The sequence below is a fragment of the Uloborus diversus genome, chromosome 9, assembly GCF_026930045.1.
Source record: "Uloborus diversus isolate 005 chromosome 9, Udiv.v.3.1, whole genome shotgun sequence".
Lineage (NCBI taxonomy): Eukaryota > Metazoa > Arthropoda > Arachnida > Araneae > Uloboridae > Uloborus > Uloborus diversus.
Window position 1 is genome coordinate 146762276 of NC_072739.1, and position 22960 is coordinate 146785235.

General features: G+C 33.3%; 1 protein-coding gene across 1 annotated transcript in view; it reads left to right on the forward strand.

The window, feature by feature from the left end:
• LOC129229913 (kelch domain-containing protein 10-like) overlaps positions 1–22960 on the forward strand; it is a 41137-nt gene that overhangs the window by 16144 nt on the left and 2033 nt on the right. Inside the window, exons 2-9 of the mRNA XM_054864294.1 lie at positions 4–140; positions 3878–3962; positions 9124–9278; positions 9857–10011; positions 15701–15785; positions 15906–15960; positions 17942–17989; positions 19481–19620. Of these exons, the coding sequence (XP_054720269.1) occupies positions 4–140; positions 3878–3962; positions 9124–9278; positions 9857–10011; positions 15701–15785; positions 15906–15960; positions 17942–17989; positions 19481–19620 (860 nt within the window). The remainder of the gene's footprint in view (positions 1–3; positions 141–3877; positions 3963–9123; positions 9279–9856; positions 10012–15700; positions 15786–15905; positions 15961–17941; positions 17990–19480; positions 19621–22960) is intronic.

Here is a 22960-nt window from a genome sequence, read left to right on the forward strand (position 1 = left end):
AAGGTAGTAAATGTCCAGAACCCAGAAGTGGACACCGAATAGTTGTTTATAATGGAAATGTGTATGCATTTGGTGGTTTCAATCCTAGTATACATGACGATGACACTGATGGTGAACAACATCAAGTTTTATTCAAAGAAGTATGTAATATTGTTGCTGTTTCTGTTTTCTCTTTCAATGAACTCATTGTCAATAATAGGTTGTAAGCAGGATTGGGTTTTTGGCGTTATAAAGGTATAATACTAGTTTAACTTCCAAAAACCTGTAGAAAACTCCCTAGTGTCAAAAACCCTTTGAGTAAATGCTCAGTAAGCAAAAAAACTTGCATCTGTATTGCATAAAGGTTGACATGTCAGGAAAAATCATCTAGCGTTTAAGCTGCCTCAGTATTGTTATGTTACTCTATTTATGCTGTCATCAGGCTGCCACAATATTCACTGACAAGGTGTATGCAGCATAATATCAAAAAAATATTAAGGTAGGCTGTGTTTGTAATGCTGCATACATATTGATGTGACAGATTAATATCAAGATGTTGTCATGAGTGCATGAATACAGTCTCTAGGCAAGATGATCTTGCTTTTGTAATCATGCATACATATTGATATGACAGGATAATATCAAGATGTTGTCATGACAGCATGAGTCCAGTCTCTAGGCAAGATGATCTTGCTTTTGTAATCTTGCATACGTATTAATATGACAAGAAAATATCAAGATGTTATCAAGACATTGTGAAATCAAGCTGTAGGCAAGATGATCTTGCATTTGTAATCTTGCATACAGCTTGATATGACAGGAAAATATTAAGATGTTGTCATAACAGCATGGATCCAGTCTCTAGGCAAAATGACATTGCTTTTGTAATTATACATAGGTATTGATACAACAGGAAATTGTCAGAATACATTGACATGACAGTATGAAATTAGTACGTTTGCAAGATGTTTTGTTTATTTATATATTTGTTATATTTTAACTTCAAAATCAAGAACTACATTTTATTATTTAATTATTTATGTTATTCTTCAAGACTGAGTATTTTTCTAGCCTGAGAATATTTTCCTAAAGCTAACATCTGATCGGAAATTCATATAAAGATAGTAATGGTGATCGCAATTTAATTTTAAAAATGAAAATTTCTTCGCTTTGTGTAATACTTGACTTATTTTTTAAATTCATGCTTCTAATTGTATTATAAAGGCAAAGATGCCTAATTAGGAATAATTAAGGTAGTTTTTATAGCACATAAAAGAGTAAAGATAGCAATAAATAAATAAATTAAATTAAGTCCTTTTCCGAATGGATGTCAGCATTGAATATATCGCCTGGAAAAAACATGAATTTATCTTTAAGAATAACATAAATAATCATTAAATAAAATTAATCTTACTTGTGAGATTGAAGTGATAAAACAAAATTCTGGGCTGCATGTCCTTTGTTCCAAAGTCTAGGGAGGAAAACCTTTTTTCGGAGATTTCTATCATTGATTGAACATCGCCTGCGATATAGCTTTCTAGTACTATATTAATAAACAAATGCAGTTATCAGTCATTCATAAATTATTCCTAAAACAATATTCCACACTAATAAGTAAGCAACCAATTTTTTGCAAAGCCTAAAATTTGCATCACCACGCGTGGCGTGGAGCTGAGCTCAAACAACTGTGACAAGAGAGTCAAAGAAGGAAGATAAGAGCACAGACCAGCAATAACAAGGAACGCTGAGTACAATGAACTCTGCACATGTGCAACTATTAATGAAGTTCCACCTGTTCTATTGTGTACTAATTGCCCTGACAGCAACAGCATGAAATCAGTATCATCTTTACAGCGTCAGCATAGATGCAATGCTGATATTGTAAGGTAATATCAATATTGGTATTTTAGGACAATGGCAATGTTGCATACATGTTGTTATTGCAATATTGCTTTTTAATCATTATGCAGCCTTTATGTAGTATGAAACACGTCAATATTGACGCCGTCAGTATAATATCAAGATCTGTCAAGGTTGATGCAAGAAATTTTGCTAATAGGGTGAGAGCTTGCTGAAGAAATATATATTCATCCATAAGCTCATTATTTTTTGCATTGAAAAAGGCGTTCCCTGTAACGCCGAAACACGTGTCTGCTGTAATTTACAAATTTGTGCTTCTACTTACCTTGTTTGGTCTGACTTTACTATTCAGCACAAAGGTATTTATTTATCTTATTGATGGTACATATTAATTCTAGATTATTTTTGATACAAATAAAAAATAAAGGATAACTGTATATTATATACATAGTTGTGTCCTTGTTAGTAAGCTAAAAATAATGTTTACCTTGGAAGCATCTAACAGGAGGAGTATTTATTCAACATCTAGATATATAGACAATCTATAAAACTTAGTAATCCCAGCATACTGTATTCAAAAAGCTTTGGCTAAACTTGATGTTCCATTTGTAAACCAACTAAACTTCTTCATATGTTTTAGTGTGGAGAGTGCAGCATTTTTGACCAAGAGGTTTTTGACATGACAGTTTCAATTATGTCATATGTCAAAAGGCTGAAAACTCTGGTTTTAAAATTTGTAATTTTTATGGAAAAGTTTTTTTTCCTCTAGATCAATGGCAAAAAAAGAAAAGCTGTAGTAATAATTGACATAAAACCTCAGATAAATAAATTAATTTTATGATTTACGAAATGTTCGTGAGAACCATTCATTAGCTGTGTATATTTTTTGTTTTATTGAGTTGACAAAAATGTTTCAGATATTTTACGAAAAAGTTTAAAAAAATAAACAGGGATATCCCAAAAGTGCTTAAACACTTGCAAAAAGTTGAAATTTTACTCTTTAAATAATAGGAAAAACAATTAAAAAAATTTCCAAAATGCTATAAATTCCATTTTTAGCAAGTGTTCACAAACTATTGGGACAACCTAGTGGTATTGTCTTTACTAATGTGATGGAGGAATATCCGTAGGATTGCGTTGTGTAGATGTAGCTCCTGCCATCACAGGTAAATTATCAGTTACGCTAAAGCTAAATCTGGCGAATAATCGATTAATTTCGTCACTAAATACAGTACACTGATTCTGGGAGGAGAGGGAGTGTGGGCTTACCCAAAACTCAACGGAGGAATACCTTCGGCATCATTCTGCTGGAACTCCATGCTATGAGAGCAGCCGGTCACCAACGCACAAGCCGCACTACTCGAGACCTCCTGGCTCACACCCTCGACTCTCTCTCAAGGGGTCTGTGTAGGGGGCAAACCCCTGATCAGTTTGGTGTGCTTCCTTAGCTGCTGGCGCCATCTATCGAGGTTCTCCTAAAACTTACTTCAAATACGGATTTCTCCGCCACACTAATAATAAACCTGAAAGTCTGGATCTCTCTCTTTCCGGATCTCTGTCTGTCTGTCAGGATCTCTGTAATGAGCATAGCGCCTAGACCGTTCGGGGGATTTTCATGAAATTTGGCACAGTGTTAGTTTGTAGCTTGGGGGTGTGCACCTCAAAGCGATTTTTTGGAAATTCGATTTTGTTCTTTTACTATTCCAATTTTAAGAACATTTTCCTGAGAAAAATTATCATAAGATGGATGAGTAAATTACCAAGTTATCATAAGGTGGAACCGTAACATGGGCCGGCCAATTGGCGAGAAATTCATCATACATTATTTGTAAATATACAGGTGAACCAAAAGACCTTTTAATTTTCTACTACGGGCAAAGCCATGCCGGTGCCACTAGTAATAAATAAATGAAATGTTTGATGATGAATTCAATTATGCTCTACTCTTTGAATAATATTTCAGATTTAGATGCTTTCAGCTATGTGTAATTTTGTGGGTAGAGATAATTAACATGCTGATTTTTAAATATTTTTACAGCTTTGGAGATTTAATTTTGCTGCAAAAAATTGGACAAGATTGGAAACTACTGGTACTATGCCAGATCAATTAGCATCACATGCTGGTAAATTTAGAGCTTTTCTATTTTCTTGTTTTTATCCCTTTTCTTTTTGAAGGGCTTTTTTCCCTTGTTGAAGATTTCGTTTTTTCATTCATGTGGACCTTATGTTTATGAATAAAAAATGCAATAATTTTTGTTTCTCATTTAACGAACATTTGTTTAAGCACTAAATGTTAAATGTATTGTTATTTTTGATAATTTAGGGTTTAGATAATTCCAACAAATTTGGTCAGTTTCTAGCCTGCTGAGATACGTTATCTAATCATCACTTAAATGAAGATCAAATATACAGCTTTTGACTTACTTACTCTGCCACAATGCTATATTGCGTTCTGGTAGAAAGTTAATAAATTTATATTTTTATAAATCAGAATTAAATAAATTATAAATCATAAATAAATAAGTACCATTAATAATCTTAACTAATAATAAAGCTGAAAGTCTGGATCTCTGTCTGGATGTCTATTAAGCGCATAGTGCATAAACTGTTTGGCCAATTTTCATGAAATTTGGCACACAAGTCAGGGGTCGATCCAGCGCGAAATTGGGGCCGCTTTGCGGCCCCTTCACAAAATTCCGCATGGCAAAAGCGGCCCCTTTCACAAAATTCTGCGTCGCAAAAGCGGCCCCATTCACAAAATTCCCCATCGCAAAAGCGGCCCCATTCACAAAATTCCGCGTCGTAAAAGCAGCCCCTTCACAAAAATTTATAAAAAGGCAGCCTTTTCACAATATTTTTTAACCGCAAATGTGTACGCATCTACGCGAAAGCCTACCCCTTTTCCACCTTCCCCCATCTTATCTTCTTGCCTGCTGCGTGAGGTGTTTTTGCTTGAGAGCGTCAGAGGGGGGGGGGGGGTGAGAGAGGGACGCTTATGATTGGTGGCTAGCGAAAATCCAAGAAAAATAATGAGCACGTGATAAAGAATTGATTTGATGATTTTCTGCTTTTCCACGAGTGCGAAATGAAGACTGACTCATTTCACGCCACGGCAAATTAATCGCCTATATTCTGTTGGTTTGATTTGCTTCAATGACCAAATACTTCTGAATTAAATATTCCTTTGAATCATTGTAACTTTCAATTGTGTCTTAGTTGCACGCATCCTTCCTTTATCCATATTATTTTGCTAAATTATGCACTTTTAATTCTCAAAAGTAGTTGCAAATTGAAATCTTGCCAGTTGCAGATCTTCTATTTTTTTTCCTTTCTTTTTTTTTTTTTTAATAATAATAAAATATTCTCCTGTTTTTTCAATTTGTTCCTATTTCCTTCAGTTTATTTTGAAAAAGTTTAAGGTTCATAGTTGGGGGGTTATCTTACAGAACGGACGAGCAAAATTTCTAAAAATTATTCCCGAACGAAGGTTAAAAAAAACACTCGAAAATCATATATTTTCCTTTTTTAATCAATTGCATAGAAATTCGCATTGAATACTGGCGCATGCTGATGCAAATCGTATTGTATGGCAATTAAATCCTGTTAGAGTATGAGTGACTACGCGGGAAACGCCGAACAACCGATTGGCGAAATTCCCTGTAGTTTGTAGTTGATACTGTCCGTTCTCGAAAGCTCACTTGACACGATTGCATTTAATGAAAAAAAAAGGTGTGATTAGGCCAGGGGTACCCACTTTTTCTCATATTCTTTAGTTTAAAGCAGCGTTTCTTGATCTTTTTTTGAATAAGAACCGGTAGAACTTCGTCAAAAAATTTCACGTACCGGTAGAAATTTTTATTTTATTTTTTTCACTAAAATAAACTAATCTGTTTTGTCTTTTTTTTAAACAAATGCAAGAAAGAAAACCCTTCTACTTAAAATAAACTTACAAAAGTTAATTGTAAGATTTTTTTAAATAACTTACACACTTTAAATGTAAAAATAAGCGGAGCTAATTTGTGTAAATTTTCATAAGCGAATAAATCATATAAAGAAACCACAAAACGTATGCAAAGTAATGAATATATTAATGCATAAAATATTGTATAAAATTAGGAATAAAATTAAAATAAGGAAATTTTATTTTATTGGAAACGGGTATAATTCTTCGAAGACCGGTCAAATTTTCTCGCGGACCGGTGTCTACGGAGAATTGCTGGTTTAAAATGCATCTTCCAAAGTCACGCTAGTTTGAGCGTACAGCATACAGTAAACCAAAAGAATAACGTTTTTTTTTTTTTTTTTTTGTAGTTGAATTCCTAGATTCCTTCTTTTATTGATAAAATACAATGCCAGCTGAAAAATATCGTCGGTCATTCTATTTAATCTTGCTGTCTTCTTAAAATAAATATGAAACTTCCAGATGAGCAATTTCGGAATTTTTTAACGCATGTCCGCTAATGGTGAGCAACGGGAACAGCGCGCAAAGGAAGTTTTATTGAGTGGGATTTTATTAAAAAGTGACGGGAATCGCGTAATCTGCAGACGATAAATTAAAAAAATGTGGTAATTGTATATTATTCCAGTTCGTTTTCTTTCTCAGTATTAATTTTTCTTTTGTAACAGATCATCTGCGATCCAGGAGCGCAGACGATATTTTTCGTAGTTAGCTTGTTCGCGCCTTCGCGTGTTTAAGAGGACATTTTTTAGGCGCATCAAAGAATAAATTGATATTCTATTCGATTATAATGTGTGGGAGCGGATAATGGATAATTTTAGCGGATAATGGAGCGCTGGAAATAGCAGTCGCAATAATCTCAGTTTGGAGAGATTGCTTGTTCGTTGAAAATTATTCTTCAAGAAATTAAAATATGAAACGAGGACGTCCTGCAACGGGAGGTACCTCCCGAAATTGTGCGTATTATGTTAAAAAATTTCGCTCTTCGAACGTTCGGTCCCAAAATATTGTGAATTTCTTCAAGTCAGCAATTAACAACCCCGATAAAATCGCTACCACCACTTCATCATGCAGTAACAGTAACGCAAATGTTCCCGTTTTGGAGGGCTCGGGGAATGCGGTAAAAGATAGTACATCAACAAATGACAGTGAGGCAGTTCGCGGAAGTATAACGATTTTTGAGCAGAAAATACTGGAAGTGAATCTGGAGCAACTTCAACTGATGATGATATTGAGATTGAGCCATCAAATAATGATTCAAGCATTGTATTTGAGAGTACAAATGGAAATAAGAAGCATGCAATAAATAAAAAGTACATTGCAAATTATGAAAAGGTGTATAGTTGGCTTTACTATAGTTATTCAACTAAGGGTTTTTTGTGCAAAATATGTTCATCTTTCATGAATGTTAGTGATTTGAACAAACCTTGAGTAAATATTGGAGTTGATATCAAGAAAAGCTGTCACCTTATAGAGTTTAAAAAAAACATGAGTGCAGCAAAAATCACAGAGAGGCTGTCAATATACAAAAATCTGGTGCAAAAGAAGGAATTCTCAAAAAAATCTGAAAGTGAAGAGACTGGATATAAAGCAAAAAAAAAAAAAAAAATAATAATAACAGAAAATTGATTGGTAAGTTTATTCAAATTTTGTACTTATAATCATGAAGCAATGGGCCATTTTTGAGAATTTTGAATCTCTAGTTAGATTTTTGGGGGTAAATTTAGATGACAATGAAATGAAAAAACATTTGTTAACTTGTGGTAAGAATGCCACGTATTTATCCCACATTTCAGTTCAAAACATTTATCTTTGAAAATACCAAAATTCCGTTGTTTTCAGGAAAATCCTAAATTTTACTTTGATTACGCAATATATATTTATTATTAGTTTGTGTTGAGTTTCGAAATCCAATTCTAAAATAACTTTACTAAAAATAAAATTCTTTTATATGCTGTTTTTATATTTTTATTTATTTCGAAGATCTTGATTTCCTTACATGCGCCATGGTAAATGAATTTTTCGCATTTTTGATGTTGACTGTACCTTGTTAAGTGGCAAACAAATAAAATTTCTTTATATATTTATTAACATCATTAAATTGCAAAGTTTTAAACGAAATACCTACTCTGTAAGAACGTCAAATGTCAAAAAATTAAACGCTGAATGCTGGTGCAGTATTATTTTGGGTTTTAATTACTTTTAAGTTTTTCAAACACATACATTCTTCTGTGTTAAGAAATATGTGATATCTTTGAGTCTGTTCATATTGTATTTATTCGGAGTTAACATTACGTTCAGCAGCATGTGCAATTTTGATTGATCTAAAAGTATTTGAGAGGGGCAAACAATAAATCTGTTGTGAGACTTTCACCTTAAGAAAGTGTGCCTTGCATATGTATATTTGTAAAAAACAATAAATGTAATGTGTGTCAAATTACGAATAAAATGTTAAGGGTCTTACTCCCCCCCTCCCCCAGCGCATTTTCTCTAGACAGCTTTCAGGTATTCTTCAAGAACTTGCAATCACCCCTGAAACCTGTCTAGGGCTTTTCTATAACGATACGACAGCTAAAAATGCTTTTATATAATCTTTTCCAAGAAAAAAATCACAAGAAGTTCTTTTTAACAAAAATAAAAAAAATTCACAAAAATATTTTGCTTTTTCACAAAAATAAAGAAAATTCACAAAAATATTTTGCTTTTTCACAAAATGGGGACCCAAAAAATAAAACCTGGATCGACCCCTGCAAGTAGATCATAGCATAGGGGTGAGCACCTCAAAGCGAGTTTTTGAAAATTCGGTTTTGTTTTTTTTTCTATTTCAGTTTTAAGACCATTTTACCAATCAAATTATCATAACATGGACTAGGAAATTACCAAATTATCATAACGTGGAACCGTAACATGGGTGAGCAAATGAACATTGCAAATTGGTGAGAAATTTATCATCATTATTTGTAAATACTCAAGCGAACCAAATGACCTTTTATTTTTCTACTACAAGCAAAGCCCTGCAGGTACTGCTAGTCAGAAATAAATTAACACCTTATTGTTGAAAAGAAAAAAAAGTACGTATCTTTAAGTTGCATAAATTTGCAGGAAACTGCAGACGCATGTTTTGTAGTTACCAAGAAACAACAAAAAAATTTTTCAATGCAAAGGAAGTAAGCTTATGATTGAGTTCTCAAAGGGGGCTTTTTTTTATCTGAATCAATTATGCAGCTGAATTGCATCATTATTGCCAAGTTTACATCTTATGTTTAAAATTTTAAAATTATGTATTTTCTCTTGCAAACTTAATATTTTAACTTTGATGTCCTTAGCTGCACTGGTAAATAATTGTATGATTGTCTATGGAGGAACTGGAGTACCATTTGGGGAAAGTAGCAGCAATAGCACTCATGTATGTAATTTGGATAAATTGGAATGGCAAACGTTACCTACTACGGGTTACTTACCTCTTGAACAGTATGGACAAGTGAGTAAATTCATCCCTTTTTGCTCTTCCATAACTTTTGCTCAACTTAAAAATTTGTATGAACCCATGATATGTTATAAATAGTGTTACTTTTGTTCAATTTTGATTAGTTTTTTTTACCTTTCAGTTAATTTTATTTTTAAAAATAAAGTTAGCTCATGGTTGGTTATTTAAAACAACGGTGATGCTGCACAGGGTGCTGGCGGGAAAATAAAATGATGGGACCTCAAATCAGTCAAATGAAAGCAATAAGCAATTGTGATTGCTCAAAAAAAGCTTCAGAGTCATCTCATCAATATATACCAAGGAAAATATTCGATTTAAAAAAAAAAAAATATTTTAATTATACTGTGCAATTTTGATTTAACAAGACCTGACTGAGCAATTTCCTCAATTTAATGATTCAGTTCACTGGTCTGAATTTGACTGTATTGAATGTGTATGCTCCTCGATTTCACAATATCCTTGATTTAACGATAACTTTTTCCAGTCTCTTGACAATCGATAAATCCAGGTTATACTGTATGTTGTGACGTAGAAATTCAACCTTTAATATTTAATACATTTTTGCTTTATAGGCAATAACTGTTCACGATGGTAAAATGTATGCAATTGGAGGAACGACTGGATACACATATTCCATGACAGCTCATTGCCTCAACCTCATAACTAGGGAGTGGACATTAATTGGAAGTGACAAAATAGAAGATCTTCACCATGATCCAGCCCCTCGGCATGTTACTCTATTGATTTTTTTTAAATTAAAAAATATTTTATTTTGAAAATAAAAAGCCACAAATGTGATTGTATATGCACACTTATTTCTAACCATTTGGGAAACAGAACCCAGATCTATCCAAACATCAGGTATTTGGCCAGAGACTCCAGCTTTTTCAGTGCAAATTGCGTCTCGGTCCTTTCTGCACATGCCAAACCTGAACTATTTTATTTGTTAGCAAACATAAGATAACAACAGTTAAAAATTTTAAATTGTTTTGAGATAATATTTCCAATTATTTCCATACAATTAAAATCACAAGAAATACGCAGGCGACAGTTTATTACGATTTATCATTCTTATTCTTGCATTAATAAAGCTATTTTTATTCGCAAAAAAAAATCAGCACTTCTTGGAGCGATTGGCGCCAATGTTGAACCAATGCCTGATTACATAAGGATTCATATTTATTCCAAATTTCATCCAGAATGTAACATTACTTCTTGAGATATGGCACTCACAATGGAAAAAAAGAACGTTCGATTGTATAACCCCCTTTTCAGCTGTTGACACCAAAATAAAATCAGCTCTTATACCCTCTAAGGGCTACTTGTCGATAAATTTTTGTTTGATTTCATTCGTTATTTCTTGAGATACAGCAGTCACAATCGACGACAAAAAACTTTGAGCTATTTACACCAAAATTGAATCAGCACCTGTTCCTGTTAGAGGCAACATATGGACCAAATTTTGTTTGATTCCGCCAGTTACTTTTTGGGTAATATCAGGCACGCATAACGCAAGAAACGTCCAATTGCTCCACCCCCCTTTGAGGAATTCGCGCCAAAAACCAATGGGCATAAGTTCACATAAGGGCACATACTGGTACCAAATTTCGTTTGATTTCATGCGATAGTTTTTGCTGTAGAGCGGCCACAAAAAACTAGTCACACACATACGTGACACACGGGCATACACACAGACAGACAGACATTTTCCGAAAATGGTCGAAATGTACTCAGCACACCTCAAAACGTTCAAATCCCTTGAAATTCGAAAATTTGCACGATTTTTCTTCTATATATTAGATATAGAAGAAAGTAAAAATGGCAATTTTCATGTTATTACTGCTTTATGTGTAGAAAATTATCCTTCATCGAGTCATCACAAAGTAATTCTATAAAAAATATCCATTTATGATTATTTACTGGCATAAAAGAGCAAGAGCCCCATTCTTTATATGCATCAGATGAGAAGTTATTTTGCTCTGTAAGTAATTGCCTGTAAAGTAGCAATAATATAACTTACTTTAGTCTGGCTCTGAGGTACAGGTTTCTTACCACACTAGGATATACATGAGTAGATGATTGTTCCTGGTTATTAGAATGTAGCTGTCAATCATTCATTTTCAAATAAATAATCATTTGATTTTTTTTTTTTTTTTGATAATTGTTATCTATTATTTTTCTAAATGTGCATTAATTTTTTTATTTTCTTCTGTATCTAATATATAGAAGAAAATATTGGATTCGTGCAAATTTTCAAATTTCAAATTTTGATGGATTCGAACGTTTTGAGATGTGCTGAGTCCATTTCGACCCTTTTTGGAGAATGACTGTCTGACTGTGTGTGTCTGTCCATGTGTGTGTGAGTCACGTATGTGTGCGCCCAGTTTTTTGTGGCCGCTCTACAGCAAAAACTACCGCATGAAATCAAACGAAATTTGGTACACATATGTGCCACTATAGGAACTTGTGCCCATTGGTGTTTTGCGCGAATTCCTCGAAAGTGGGTGGAGCAATGGAACGTTTCTTGAGTTATGCGTGCTTGCTATTACTCAGGAAGTAACTGACAGAATCAAACAAAATTTGGTCTATTTGTTGCCCCTAACAGGAACAGGTGCTGATTCAATTTTGGTGTCAATAGCTAAAATGGGGGTTGAGTTATAGAACGTTTTTTGTCCTCAATTGTGACTGCTTCATTTCAAGAAATAACGAACGGAATCAAACAAAAATTTATCAACAAGTAGTCCTTAGAGGATATAAGAGCTGATTTTATTTTGGCGTCAACAGCTGAAAGGGGAGGTGCCACAATCGAACGTTTTTTTTTTTCCATTGTGAGTGCCATATCTCAAGAAGTAATGCTATGTTCTGGATGAAATTTGGAATAAATGTGAATCCGTATATAAACAGGCGTTGGTTCAATTTTTACGCCAATCACTCCAAGAGGTGCTGTTTTTTTTTTTTTAAATTTTTTTTTTTGCAAATAAAAATAGCTTTATTGATAATACAATAAGAAAGATAAATAGTAATAAACTGTCGTCTGCATATTTCTCATGATTTTAATTGTATGGAAATAATCGGAAATATTATCTCAGAAGGATTTAAAATTTTTAACTGTTGCCATCTTATCTTTGTTAACAAATAAAATTTTTGTAATTAATTTAAACAAGTCTTTTAAAATAACTTTCAATTTTCGCTCTTTGCTTTGATTTTACAATAATGGACAACAGCAACATTTTTTGTTTCTAATTTTAATACACTCAGAATTATTGACCTAAAAACGCCAGAAAATACTTTTTGTCCCAACTCAAGGCGATATTTTAGAAGTTATTTACAACTAAAAATTGATTAGTTTTGTTTTCCTCTGAAACAGAGAGTCACACGACTCTCCGAGAAGTGACGTGGAATGTGCCTCGCTTCGCAGGAGCTTAACGTCTTTCTTCGATCTCCGTGCGCTTTATGTAGGGTGCTTCTGTGTTTAGTTAGGGTATTTATTTAGGTATTTCTTGCATTTATTTATCTGTCAAAAATATGTTTTTTTGAGATCATTACATGGTTGAATGTTATCAGCTTCCAAACCACTTCCTTCAGCAAAAAAAAATATCCGTTGTATATTTAGAACGAACTGTTCTGTTCTTTCCCTCTGCGCTAGCGCTATTGTTCAAATTTTCGTGAATTCTCCCACTTTACCCTAGGGACGTGAAGAATGTACAAATTAAAAGGAATGACACTTTCCAAGAATTTTGAAAGATCGCACACCTGCAGGTGGTCAATGGTAACCTGTGACATTTGTTTTAGATGAACAGAAGGCATCACACAAACATGAAACATGATACGTATATTATAATCAAGGAATTGATCTTGCTTTGAAAGCATATTAATGCGGGCAGAAATTCAATTAACTTCATACATCAAATACAGATGTTTTTAAAAAGTTATAAACAGTGATTTATTAACATTTTTTTTTTTTTAATGTTCAAAAATAAGAAAAAACTTCACTCTTTTTGTAAGCAATATATGACTTTTTCATGCTTAATTTTGCTTAAACATTGATTTATACAAAAAATTATTTTAATAGTTTATCTGTCCTAGGTTCTATTCAAACTACATTTTTTTTTTTTTTTTTGCATTAATGTTAAGAATAGAAAAAATGTGCTAAAATAGTATAAAAAAATTACAATAACGAAAATTACCAAAGCTTAAAGTTAAATTTTATTCAATTTCAGTTTTTGTTTAAAATTGTAATTATTATTTTTTTTATGATTGATATGTCCAACAAATGCTCTTAGAGTAAATTAAAATCGGAAAAAAAAATAAATAAATAAAATTTTCTGTAAGCTCTGACAAGTAAGAATACCAAAATATTTCCTTTTTATGATAATGTATATTTTTACAAAAACGTTTTCAAAATGAAACAGTTTTGTAATTTTTGTTCTTACATCCTTTGTCCACCATCTGTAGCTTTTTTTTTTTTTTTTTTTGAAGAAGTTGAATATTTGAAAAATAAATTGAACTAGAACTGATTGAAAAATCACATTTTGCATCAAGCAACATCTCGGATATTCTAATGTACTTTTCCTATCAATTAGTTTTCGTTTCGCATACATGTTTTTGGCATTAAAATAACGTGTTTCGTTTTTTTAAAATTTGCTTACAATTTTTTTCTGAGTTAGCAGCAATATTGAATAGGATTTTGCAGTTAATCAATGCCATAAATTTTCAAATTTATGTTTAGAAACATTGTACTTGAAAGGGAAGATTTATTAAGCATTAACTTAAAAAATATACCAAAAAATCCACTTTCACACCTGATTTCAGCCAAAAAAAATGCTAGTTTGTAACGTTATTTTCTGCAAATTGTGGATGTCAGCTTTCTAGAATCCTTGTTCCATTGTACAATAATCTTTGCAAATCGAAAATGCATTCAACATATTGAATGTACATAACAAATAAGGAAATTTAGAAGAGCATCAGCGTTCAACTCCCATTGAAAAACGTAGTGCGAGGGAGAGAGGCGTGGTGTGCGAGGCACGTCTGACGTCAGGCCAATCAGGGATCGTTTCTTCTCGCGGCGCTTCTAGGGCAATTACAATGCTTAATAAGTAATAAATGAATTTTTTGCGTGGAAAAAGAATTAGATTTTCGGGATTAGGAGGTCATTTTTGATAAGTTAGCACAAAATTTTTTAAAATTTAATAGATGCTGTTGTTGTCCATTCAGACATTGGGATGGTCATCAAGCTTTTGCATGCGTAATATTGTTTTTGCTGGGAATATTGCTTCCTCGTCAAGTACGGGGAGGGATCAGAATTATAGGAAAGATATAGAAGAAAGTTTCATGATAGCCACAACATAATAGTTTATACATATATCATAGTTACAAACTCTTCCGTCTCATTCGGGAGACTCCCAAATTTTTGTGCTTTCTCTTTAGTTACTAATTAATTAAATATCTCTCAAGTTTTCATTGACACATTGAGATTCCTTAAAAAGGGATTTTTCAGTAATAAGAACATTGGATAAGTTCCTAGCAGTAAAACAATAACAAAAACAAAGCTTTTTCACAGATGACTTTAAAAATTGAATGTGTCCGAATATTTTTGAAAAGATGCAACATAGTAATGTTTTTAATTATAGTTTAAATGAATCTGAGAGTGTTATTAATATTCTTTAGCTATATATTGTATACGCGAAATGTCATGCTTTACCTATTATTCAGATTATCCGCAGTTTTTGCTTATGTGCGGTTACTGTGTCAGCCTATTCAGCGGATAATCGTGAGTTTACTGTGTCTTGAAATTTCCTATTAGATTCAAATAGTTGTCCTTAAATTTATTCATGCAAAGTCTCTCTAATTTTTAGCTTTTAAAATTAACAACAATGAGCTAATCGTTTTAATTTTCATTGTGCTGGTAAAATTAGTAAACAATCGTTGCATTTGCATTTTAAAACCCACTCACATGTATACTTTCAAATATAAGATCTTTTAGAAAAATTCATTTCATACTTGTGTTTGGGTTGCTAACCTATTCTCATTCTCACTTAGGCGCCTTTCCTATTTACACTTTATGATCCTCTTAGCTTATATGCACATTGTATGTTCATGTGCGAAATGCACATGTAAGTATTGAGATTGTTCACTTTTTCAACAATATTTTATGATGCAATCCAAAGCTATAAATTCTTAAAATATTTTGTGATTTAATATGCTGAAGCTGAAGATAAATGATGATTGATTTGATTTAAATGACAACTTAAGAAACAAAACGAATTAAAACTGAATGAAATTTATCTTTCCTTTTGAAATTTGTTTCCTATTGCTGTCATTGAAGTGTTACATTTTAAATTCTGTATTTGCAAGTTTAGTAAATTTTTTTGATGACTTTTTGTTTGTTTTTAATAACGTAATTAAAATTTTTGCAGATATAGACATGAAATTGCTGTTTATGATAATCAGATATTCGTATTTGGAGGAGGAACTGCTTCTGAAACATATGGATTCAAAGAGGTGCCTATCAATTTTTTGCATTTTAAATTTTTTCGTTGCAGTTTAATTTATTTATCTATTTATTTATCTATTATTAAATTGCTGTTGTGTGTACTATATTGGTTTTATCTTGTTTTCTAGATTCCAGTGCTTAATTTAACTACTAACACTTGGAGATACTGTGCTTCGTCCGATGGTATTGAATTTGAATTGTATCTATTTCGCTATTCTTCTTTTACTTCAATGTACTATACGGGACACAAAATTTTAAATGCTCAGCACTGATCCTTCGGGATTTTTGAATTTTCCAAATTTTAAGTTCTAACTCAAAAAATACAGAATGTATTGTAGCTTTTGATATTTTGCCCCTTTTCAAAATTTCACCAAATGGTATGCGTCCATGTTTTTTTTTTTTTTTTAAATCTTAATGTTAAAAGTCAAGTGAAGAGGGGAGAAGCATGTTTGGATGAAAGCAGAAACAAAATTGATTATTTACTATTATGAAATACGTGAAAACTACCAAATTATATGAGTTTTGATGTCTATTTCAAATTGCAAATAATGATAATAATATTAAGTAAGAAATAACAACGTCAGAAAAGCACAAATTTGCAGATTTTGTTATTTTTGACTTTACTCTTCTGCACAAAGGCATTTAATTTTTCTTATAATAATATTGTTTACTTAAATATTAAACGCCTCATGCACCTGATAAAAAATGCTGGAATTAAACTTTATCTTTCATTTCCCCTTTTATCTCTTTATAGACTTCACATTTTTCATTTTTGTCTTTGTTCATATTTTATGTGTAGCATCAAAATCCGTATAATTTGCTCCTTTATTTTTACTGTGTTTTATTCAATTTTAATTCATTTTGCTATCATATATTACTCTTGTATAGGCGGTAAAATTTCGCACAAACAAGAAAAAATAAGATGTAAGTTGGTCACCAAGTTATGCACCTACGAAGTAGCAACAATTGGATGTTTTCCCTATTTTTGCCCAGCTTTATCAACTGAACCCATGAAGAAAAAGCAAAATCTGATATAATTTTACATTGCCTTTTTACTTAAGACTAATAACAGAAAAAACTCCTACTGTTGGGAAAGGCAGCCCTGTCATTTCAAAAATTACCGGGGGGGGGGGAGGCTTAGGGTACCCATCGAGACTCCCCCCCGCCCTGCTCCACCCGAAGACTTTTCAGACAATAAAATATGTGTAAAAAAGCATCAATACATAATGTTTCTAAAATCCGGGAGGGTTAATTGATCCCCCCCCCCCTCTCTGATCGCCTACATGATGGACCTCAGGGAAGCTGGGGAGAAACTGAATTCCGATTTCATGAAATTTCTCTATTGTTGATTGCAGGAAAACTTAGTTTTGCTTTTCTTTTATCACTTCACTAGTTTAAAAAATGTATTAATTTTTTAAGAGAAAATGCAAAACCTTTTCAATTTCCTTTGAAAGTAGAGGTTTTTATTTTTGCGTAGGTTTCTTAGTTTTTCCCATTTTTCTTGGCAAGACTTTTAAGTAAGTATATACCATAACTAAATTAAGACTTCTGCTTTTAAAACGCTATTTTTTTCATTGTTTATATTTTGTTGCTTGCATCAAAACTCAGATAATTTGGAGTTTCCAGTTTCTCATAGGATGTAGTAAATTAATCCCCCCCCCTCACACACAGGATTTAATTTCTTTCATAATATTCCTCAAATTCATTTTAATTTTTTTCTAAATTGCATTGCTTATGTTAAAATTTTTATTGGAAAAAGGGTCTCTCCTATTATTTTAAGAAAAATGGCAAGGGGGCCCATATGCAAAATTGTAAAGGGGGGGGAGAGGACTCGGATATTTTCCCCATGGAAACTGATTTTAGTGCAGATTAGAGTTATTAGAATTTGATGTTTTTAATAACTTATTCATTAACAGCTGGAGAAGAAATGTTTTCACATTTTTGCAATAAAAAAAGTACTAAAAGCAAGGAAGTTCTAATTTCAAAGGGGAAGCTTGAGCCCCCCCCCCTTGCCCCCCTATATGGTGGCCCTTGAAAAATGGAAAGAAATCTCTCTTTTTTTACTAGCAGTTCTGGATTTTTGTGTTTTCTAGATTCCAAATATGTGTTCCTGAACTATATTTACAATACCTTAATTCAATATTGTTTAATGTTTTGCTTTTAGTTTACCCTCCTGCAAGAAAATGTCATGGATGTGTACAGAGAGGAAGTGGTGAGTTTCCTGAAACAGTTCATGTCAAAATCGTTTAAAATTGAAAAATGATATAATGTTTCACATGTGGTGTACTTCCATATTCCCTTGTAATTTTTAGAGGGGGAGGCTGTTCTGAGGGGTATTTTCCTCGTATTTTGAAGAGGGGCTTTGCAATATTTAGAAGGGGGTGCATCCCTCTTGTATGCATACATGTATGTGTGTGTTATAAATGAAACCTCTTTTCCCCCAAAAAAAAAACTTTATCAAATGAACATCCATGTGTGTAAAGGATGCTCATTTTTTGGGCTTTGAACATTTTCTACTGCTTGGTCATAAGAACGTTGTCTCTACCACTATTTTGAACCCTATTTATAAGATTTTCCCTGTATATGTCAAAAAGAAAAAAGTCAATAAAGACATGAACAAAGACTTAATGTATCATAAAAATATCACTAAAAACACAACAAGTCAAAAATAAATTAAATACACTGTTTTGTGTTTAAGAGATATCTCCCAGAGTATAATGTTCCTATATTTATTTTTTTGGTCTGACCATATTTATTACTTGTGAAAAGCTCAAAAATTCTTAGATATGCATAGCATTCCAAAGCCTTATTAGGATCTTATTTGCAGGAGTTTTGCACTCTGTTCTGAATATGAAACTGAAGTTGCTCATGGGAGGAGCTTTCTCAGACTTCTCAAAACGTTAAAGTTAACTCATTAGTGCTCAGTGAAAGAGTTTCAATTTTTTGTGAATTAAAAGAGTTTTTTTTTTTCATTTTTATGTTTTTAGCAATTAAATGTGTTTCAGTGTGTTTTAATCCTCTCTGGACAAATTCTGATTTGAATGAAATCCTGAAGTTTACTGAAAGGTAAATTTTAGCAAAGCATACCTTACCTACATCAGCACCGGATCTAGGGGAAGCAAGCTAGGGAGCCATAGCCCTAGGCAGCAACTTCTGGGTAACAGCAAATTCAGCTTATTTCCATGTTTCTTTTCATTGTTGCTCAATAGAAAACGTGAAAGAAGCGGTTTACAAGCGCTAGTTTCAAGTTTTTGCACAGCTGTGGGGAAAAAAACGTAGTTCTCACACAGACCTACATTGCATCTCACCAGAAGGGGCATTAGATATCATTACGAAAATAATTTACATTTAAAGTAAATTATAATAACAATGTTGCATTGCTGTCCGTAATTATTGTTTGTAGAACGGTCAAAAAAAATTGCTATATAAGGAAATATTTTAGAAAATCACAATGACCTCCCATCAATGGTTCTGTTTGGTAAGTAATGTATTTTTCTACGGCCGCTGTTTTTGCCTTATACATCTGCAGTTTAGAATCTACTCAAATAAAAGCAAACAATGCTAGAACTATTAGCATTGTTTGCTTTTATTTTATTATTTCATTTGGATTTAACTTGCCAAGTGTGAGTTATAAAATCAGTGTTAACATTTAAGTATTAATCTTAGTTGTTTAAAAAATAAATATTTACTCTCTTCATTTTAGATGTTTTCATTTGTGGCGGTCTTGATGGCTCGCAAATTTTTTCTGATGTCTGGAAAATTAACTTGAAATCTCTCCAATGGGAAAAGCTCAAGACTCAGTTACCGACTCCTGTTTATTTTCATTCTACAGCTTTATCTCCTGTAAGTTTTGATTTTTTTCTCTTTTTTTTTTTGTCTGGAATATGTAAGTTTTGATGAATGCAGAACTGCGTTACTCAGTATTTAATCAAGTATAAGAATTTCGCAAATGTATGTTCAGAAGATGTACAGGGTGTCCCAAAACAACTGTCTAAACTCTACACAGCTAGTTTCCTCGTTGGGAGAATATAAAAACTGCCCGAAGAAACGTTCCTGTACGATCCATAGTTTACGAGAAAAATATGAAAAACAAAGTATGACGTCGTGAAATACACCGCCAGCTCAGTCATTTCCAGCCGAGGACTGCAGTTTCGTGCTTATTAACACTCATCAGCCCGGCATAGGAAAGTGACTGAGCTGGAGATGGAAAACTTCTTTCCATCTGAAGAGGTTTTCCATCTCCAGCTCAGTCACTTTCCTATGCCGGGCTGATGAGTGCAAATAAGCACGAGACTGCAGTCCTCGGCTGGAAATGACTGAGCTGGTGGTGTATTTCACGTATTTGTGCCTTAGCCCTGGCTATAGGGCGCTAACTTACTGAATATAAAGTATGACGTCATTGCCACTGCAAAAAAAACCCCACTTTATTAAACACTAGTGGTACCCGCACGGCTTTGCCCTTAATAGGAAAATTAAAAGGTCTTTTGGTTCGGCTGTATATTTACAAATAATGTATGGTGAATTTTCTCGCCAATTGGCTTGTACCTATGTTACGGTTCCATGTTATAATAATTTCGTATCTCTCCAATTGACTTGTGCCCATGTTACGGTTCCACGTTATGATAACTTCGTAATTTACTCGTCCATCTTATGATAGTTTTCTTCTTAAAATTGGAATAGAAAAAGAACCACATCGAATTTTCAAAAAATCGCTTCGAGGTGCACACCCCTATGCTACAAACTAACTTTGTGCCAAATTTCATGAAAATCAGCCAAACGGTCTAGGCGCTATGCGCATCACAGAGATCCAGATATCCTCCTGACATCCAGACAGAGAGACTTTCAGCTTTGTTATTAGTAAACATATCAACACCAGTATACATGCATTCAGGGTCGGACTGGGTCCTCAAAAAGGCGCATACCCCAATTTTTCTGAAGGCGCATGCCAATGTGGGGGGGGGGGGGGGATCGTGGAAAGGGGATATAGACGATCATTTTAGAGGAGCGATCAGTGGTGGATCCAGACGATCTTGTTGAGAGGGGCGATTGTTTAATTCATTAAGGGAGGGAGGTGGACTAATGAAAATAAAATTTTTGAAAAAGTTAAAAATTTGTAGCATGTTTTTTTCCCCCCGAATAATGTGTAATGTGCTTCGCTCAAAGAGTTTGAATGAAAGTTATAAGTGTTTTGAGTATCACACACACAAGAATTAAAAAAACTGAAAAAAGAGTTTCTACTAATATTCTGGATCTATTATCTAAATTAAACCCTTTAACTTTTGATTCGTTTGAAAATTCGAGAAGTTTTTTCAGTTGTTATTCAGGTCTTCAATTGTTTTTTTCCTTTATAAAAGAAAGGTTGCAGCAACAAAATGGCATCTCTTTTTACCAGTTTACTTACCGAACATAATGAAATACTAAAATTGCATTTGTAAATAAAATTTGAAGATAGTTTTGGATTTGTTTGTTGATTGAGTTTTGTTTAATATTCGCGCAAAGGAAGGAGTGTTTGCAGGCTTTCTCCCGAAAAATTTTGTTCGGAACGCATTTTTAGACTATTTGGTGGTTAACAAGTAAAAAGGAGGTTTGGGGGTCCCGTTCCGGAATTTTTTTTTTAATTTAAGGGTATATTTTCGAAAACACAATTATTTGCTATCTTTGTGTTCTTGAAGGAAAAGATGAGAGACATGAGTTCTCCCCAGTTGTTTTATGATAGCTTCAAAAACGCAATTTTAGTGTTGCTAAAAACCAAGGGGTTCGGGGGCTAACCGCCGGAAATTTTTTTTGTAATTGAACTCCTAAAAACGCAATTGTAGACCATCTTTGATGACGTAGCAGAAGACATGGGGTTCAGAACTTTTCAACAGAAACTTTTCGATGTTAGGAGTTTCAAAAACGCTGTTTTAGACAATTTTTGAATGATGTTGAAAGATGAGGAAAGAAAGACATGGGGGCTCCTCTCCGGAAATTTTTAGAAATTGAAGTCTCAAAAACGCAGTTGTAAGCCAATTTTTATGACGTAGGGGGAAAGAATGGGGTTTGGAACCTTCCATCGGAAATTGTTGGAAATTGGAGCTTTGAAATACGATGGTTAGCCATCTTTGGTAGCGTAAAGGGGAGGGATTGAGTCCGGAGTAAACCCTCAAATTTTCAATATTGAAACTTCAAAAACATAAGTTAGTGGCTCTTCATTGACGTTAGGAGAAGGAATCGAGATTGAGGACTCTCCCCTGGAATGTTTTCGGAACTGAAGTTCTAAAAACGTAATTGAAAGCCCTCATTAACGCCATTTTCGAAAAAGTTTTCGATTCCGGCGATTTTTTTCGAAATTGAAGCTCCAAAAATTCAAAAGTTTTGACAATTTTCGATGGCATTGGAGAGAGAGGGTTGAGGAACTTTCCCCTGCAAAATTTTCGGAATTAAAGTCATACAAATACAGTTGTAGACGATTTTTTGTGATGTGTTGGGGGGTAGAGAGAGAGAGAGGGAGAGAGTTTGGGTGACCTTTCCCGGAATTTTTTTAACACAATTTTAGACGATTTTTGTTTATTTGGGAGAGGAGAGATTTTGTGGACTTCCCATTGAAATTGTAAAAACTTGACTGCAGGCTATCTTTGTTAACTTTTAGGGGAAAGCGCGTTTCACTAGTTTTTTCAATCAAGTGCCAAAAACGGCAATTTAGAAAAAATAATGAATAAGAACATTCTGAATTTCTGAGATCGCCCAGTGGTTTGATTTCGCATCTTCTGAGAGAGATTTTTTTTTCACTAGGCGACATTGATGTCAAGTGGTCATTATGTTATAAAATGCACTGCTACATATCTATATACGAAATTCAACTTTTCCGCTATGAAATTCATTAAAACTAAGTGTAGAGAAACTCACTGACAAACACCTAGACAACTGCATTCAAACGGCAACCCCTACCGACTCTACCAACAATGATAAACTTGTTCATGTAATTCAAAAATGCAGTTTTAGACTAACTTAGATGATGTTAGAAGATAAAGAGAAGGTCTAGTGGCCTTATCTCCAGAAATTGTTTTCAATTTCAATCTTAAAACGCTATTGCCGTCCATCTTTAATGACATTAGGGAAAAAAATGCGATTTGAAACTTTCTTCCAGAACGTTTTCGAAATCGAAGTTAAAGAATAGGCAGTCTTTTTGATTGAAGATTCAAAG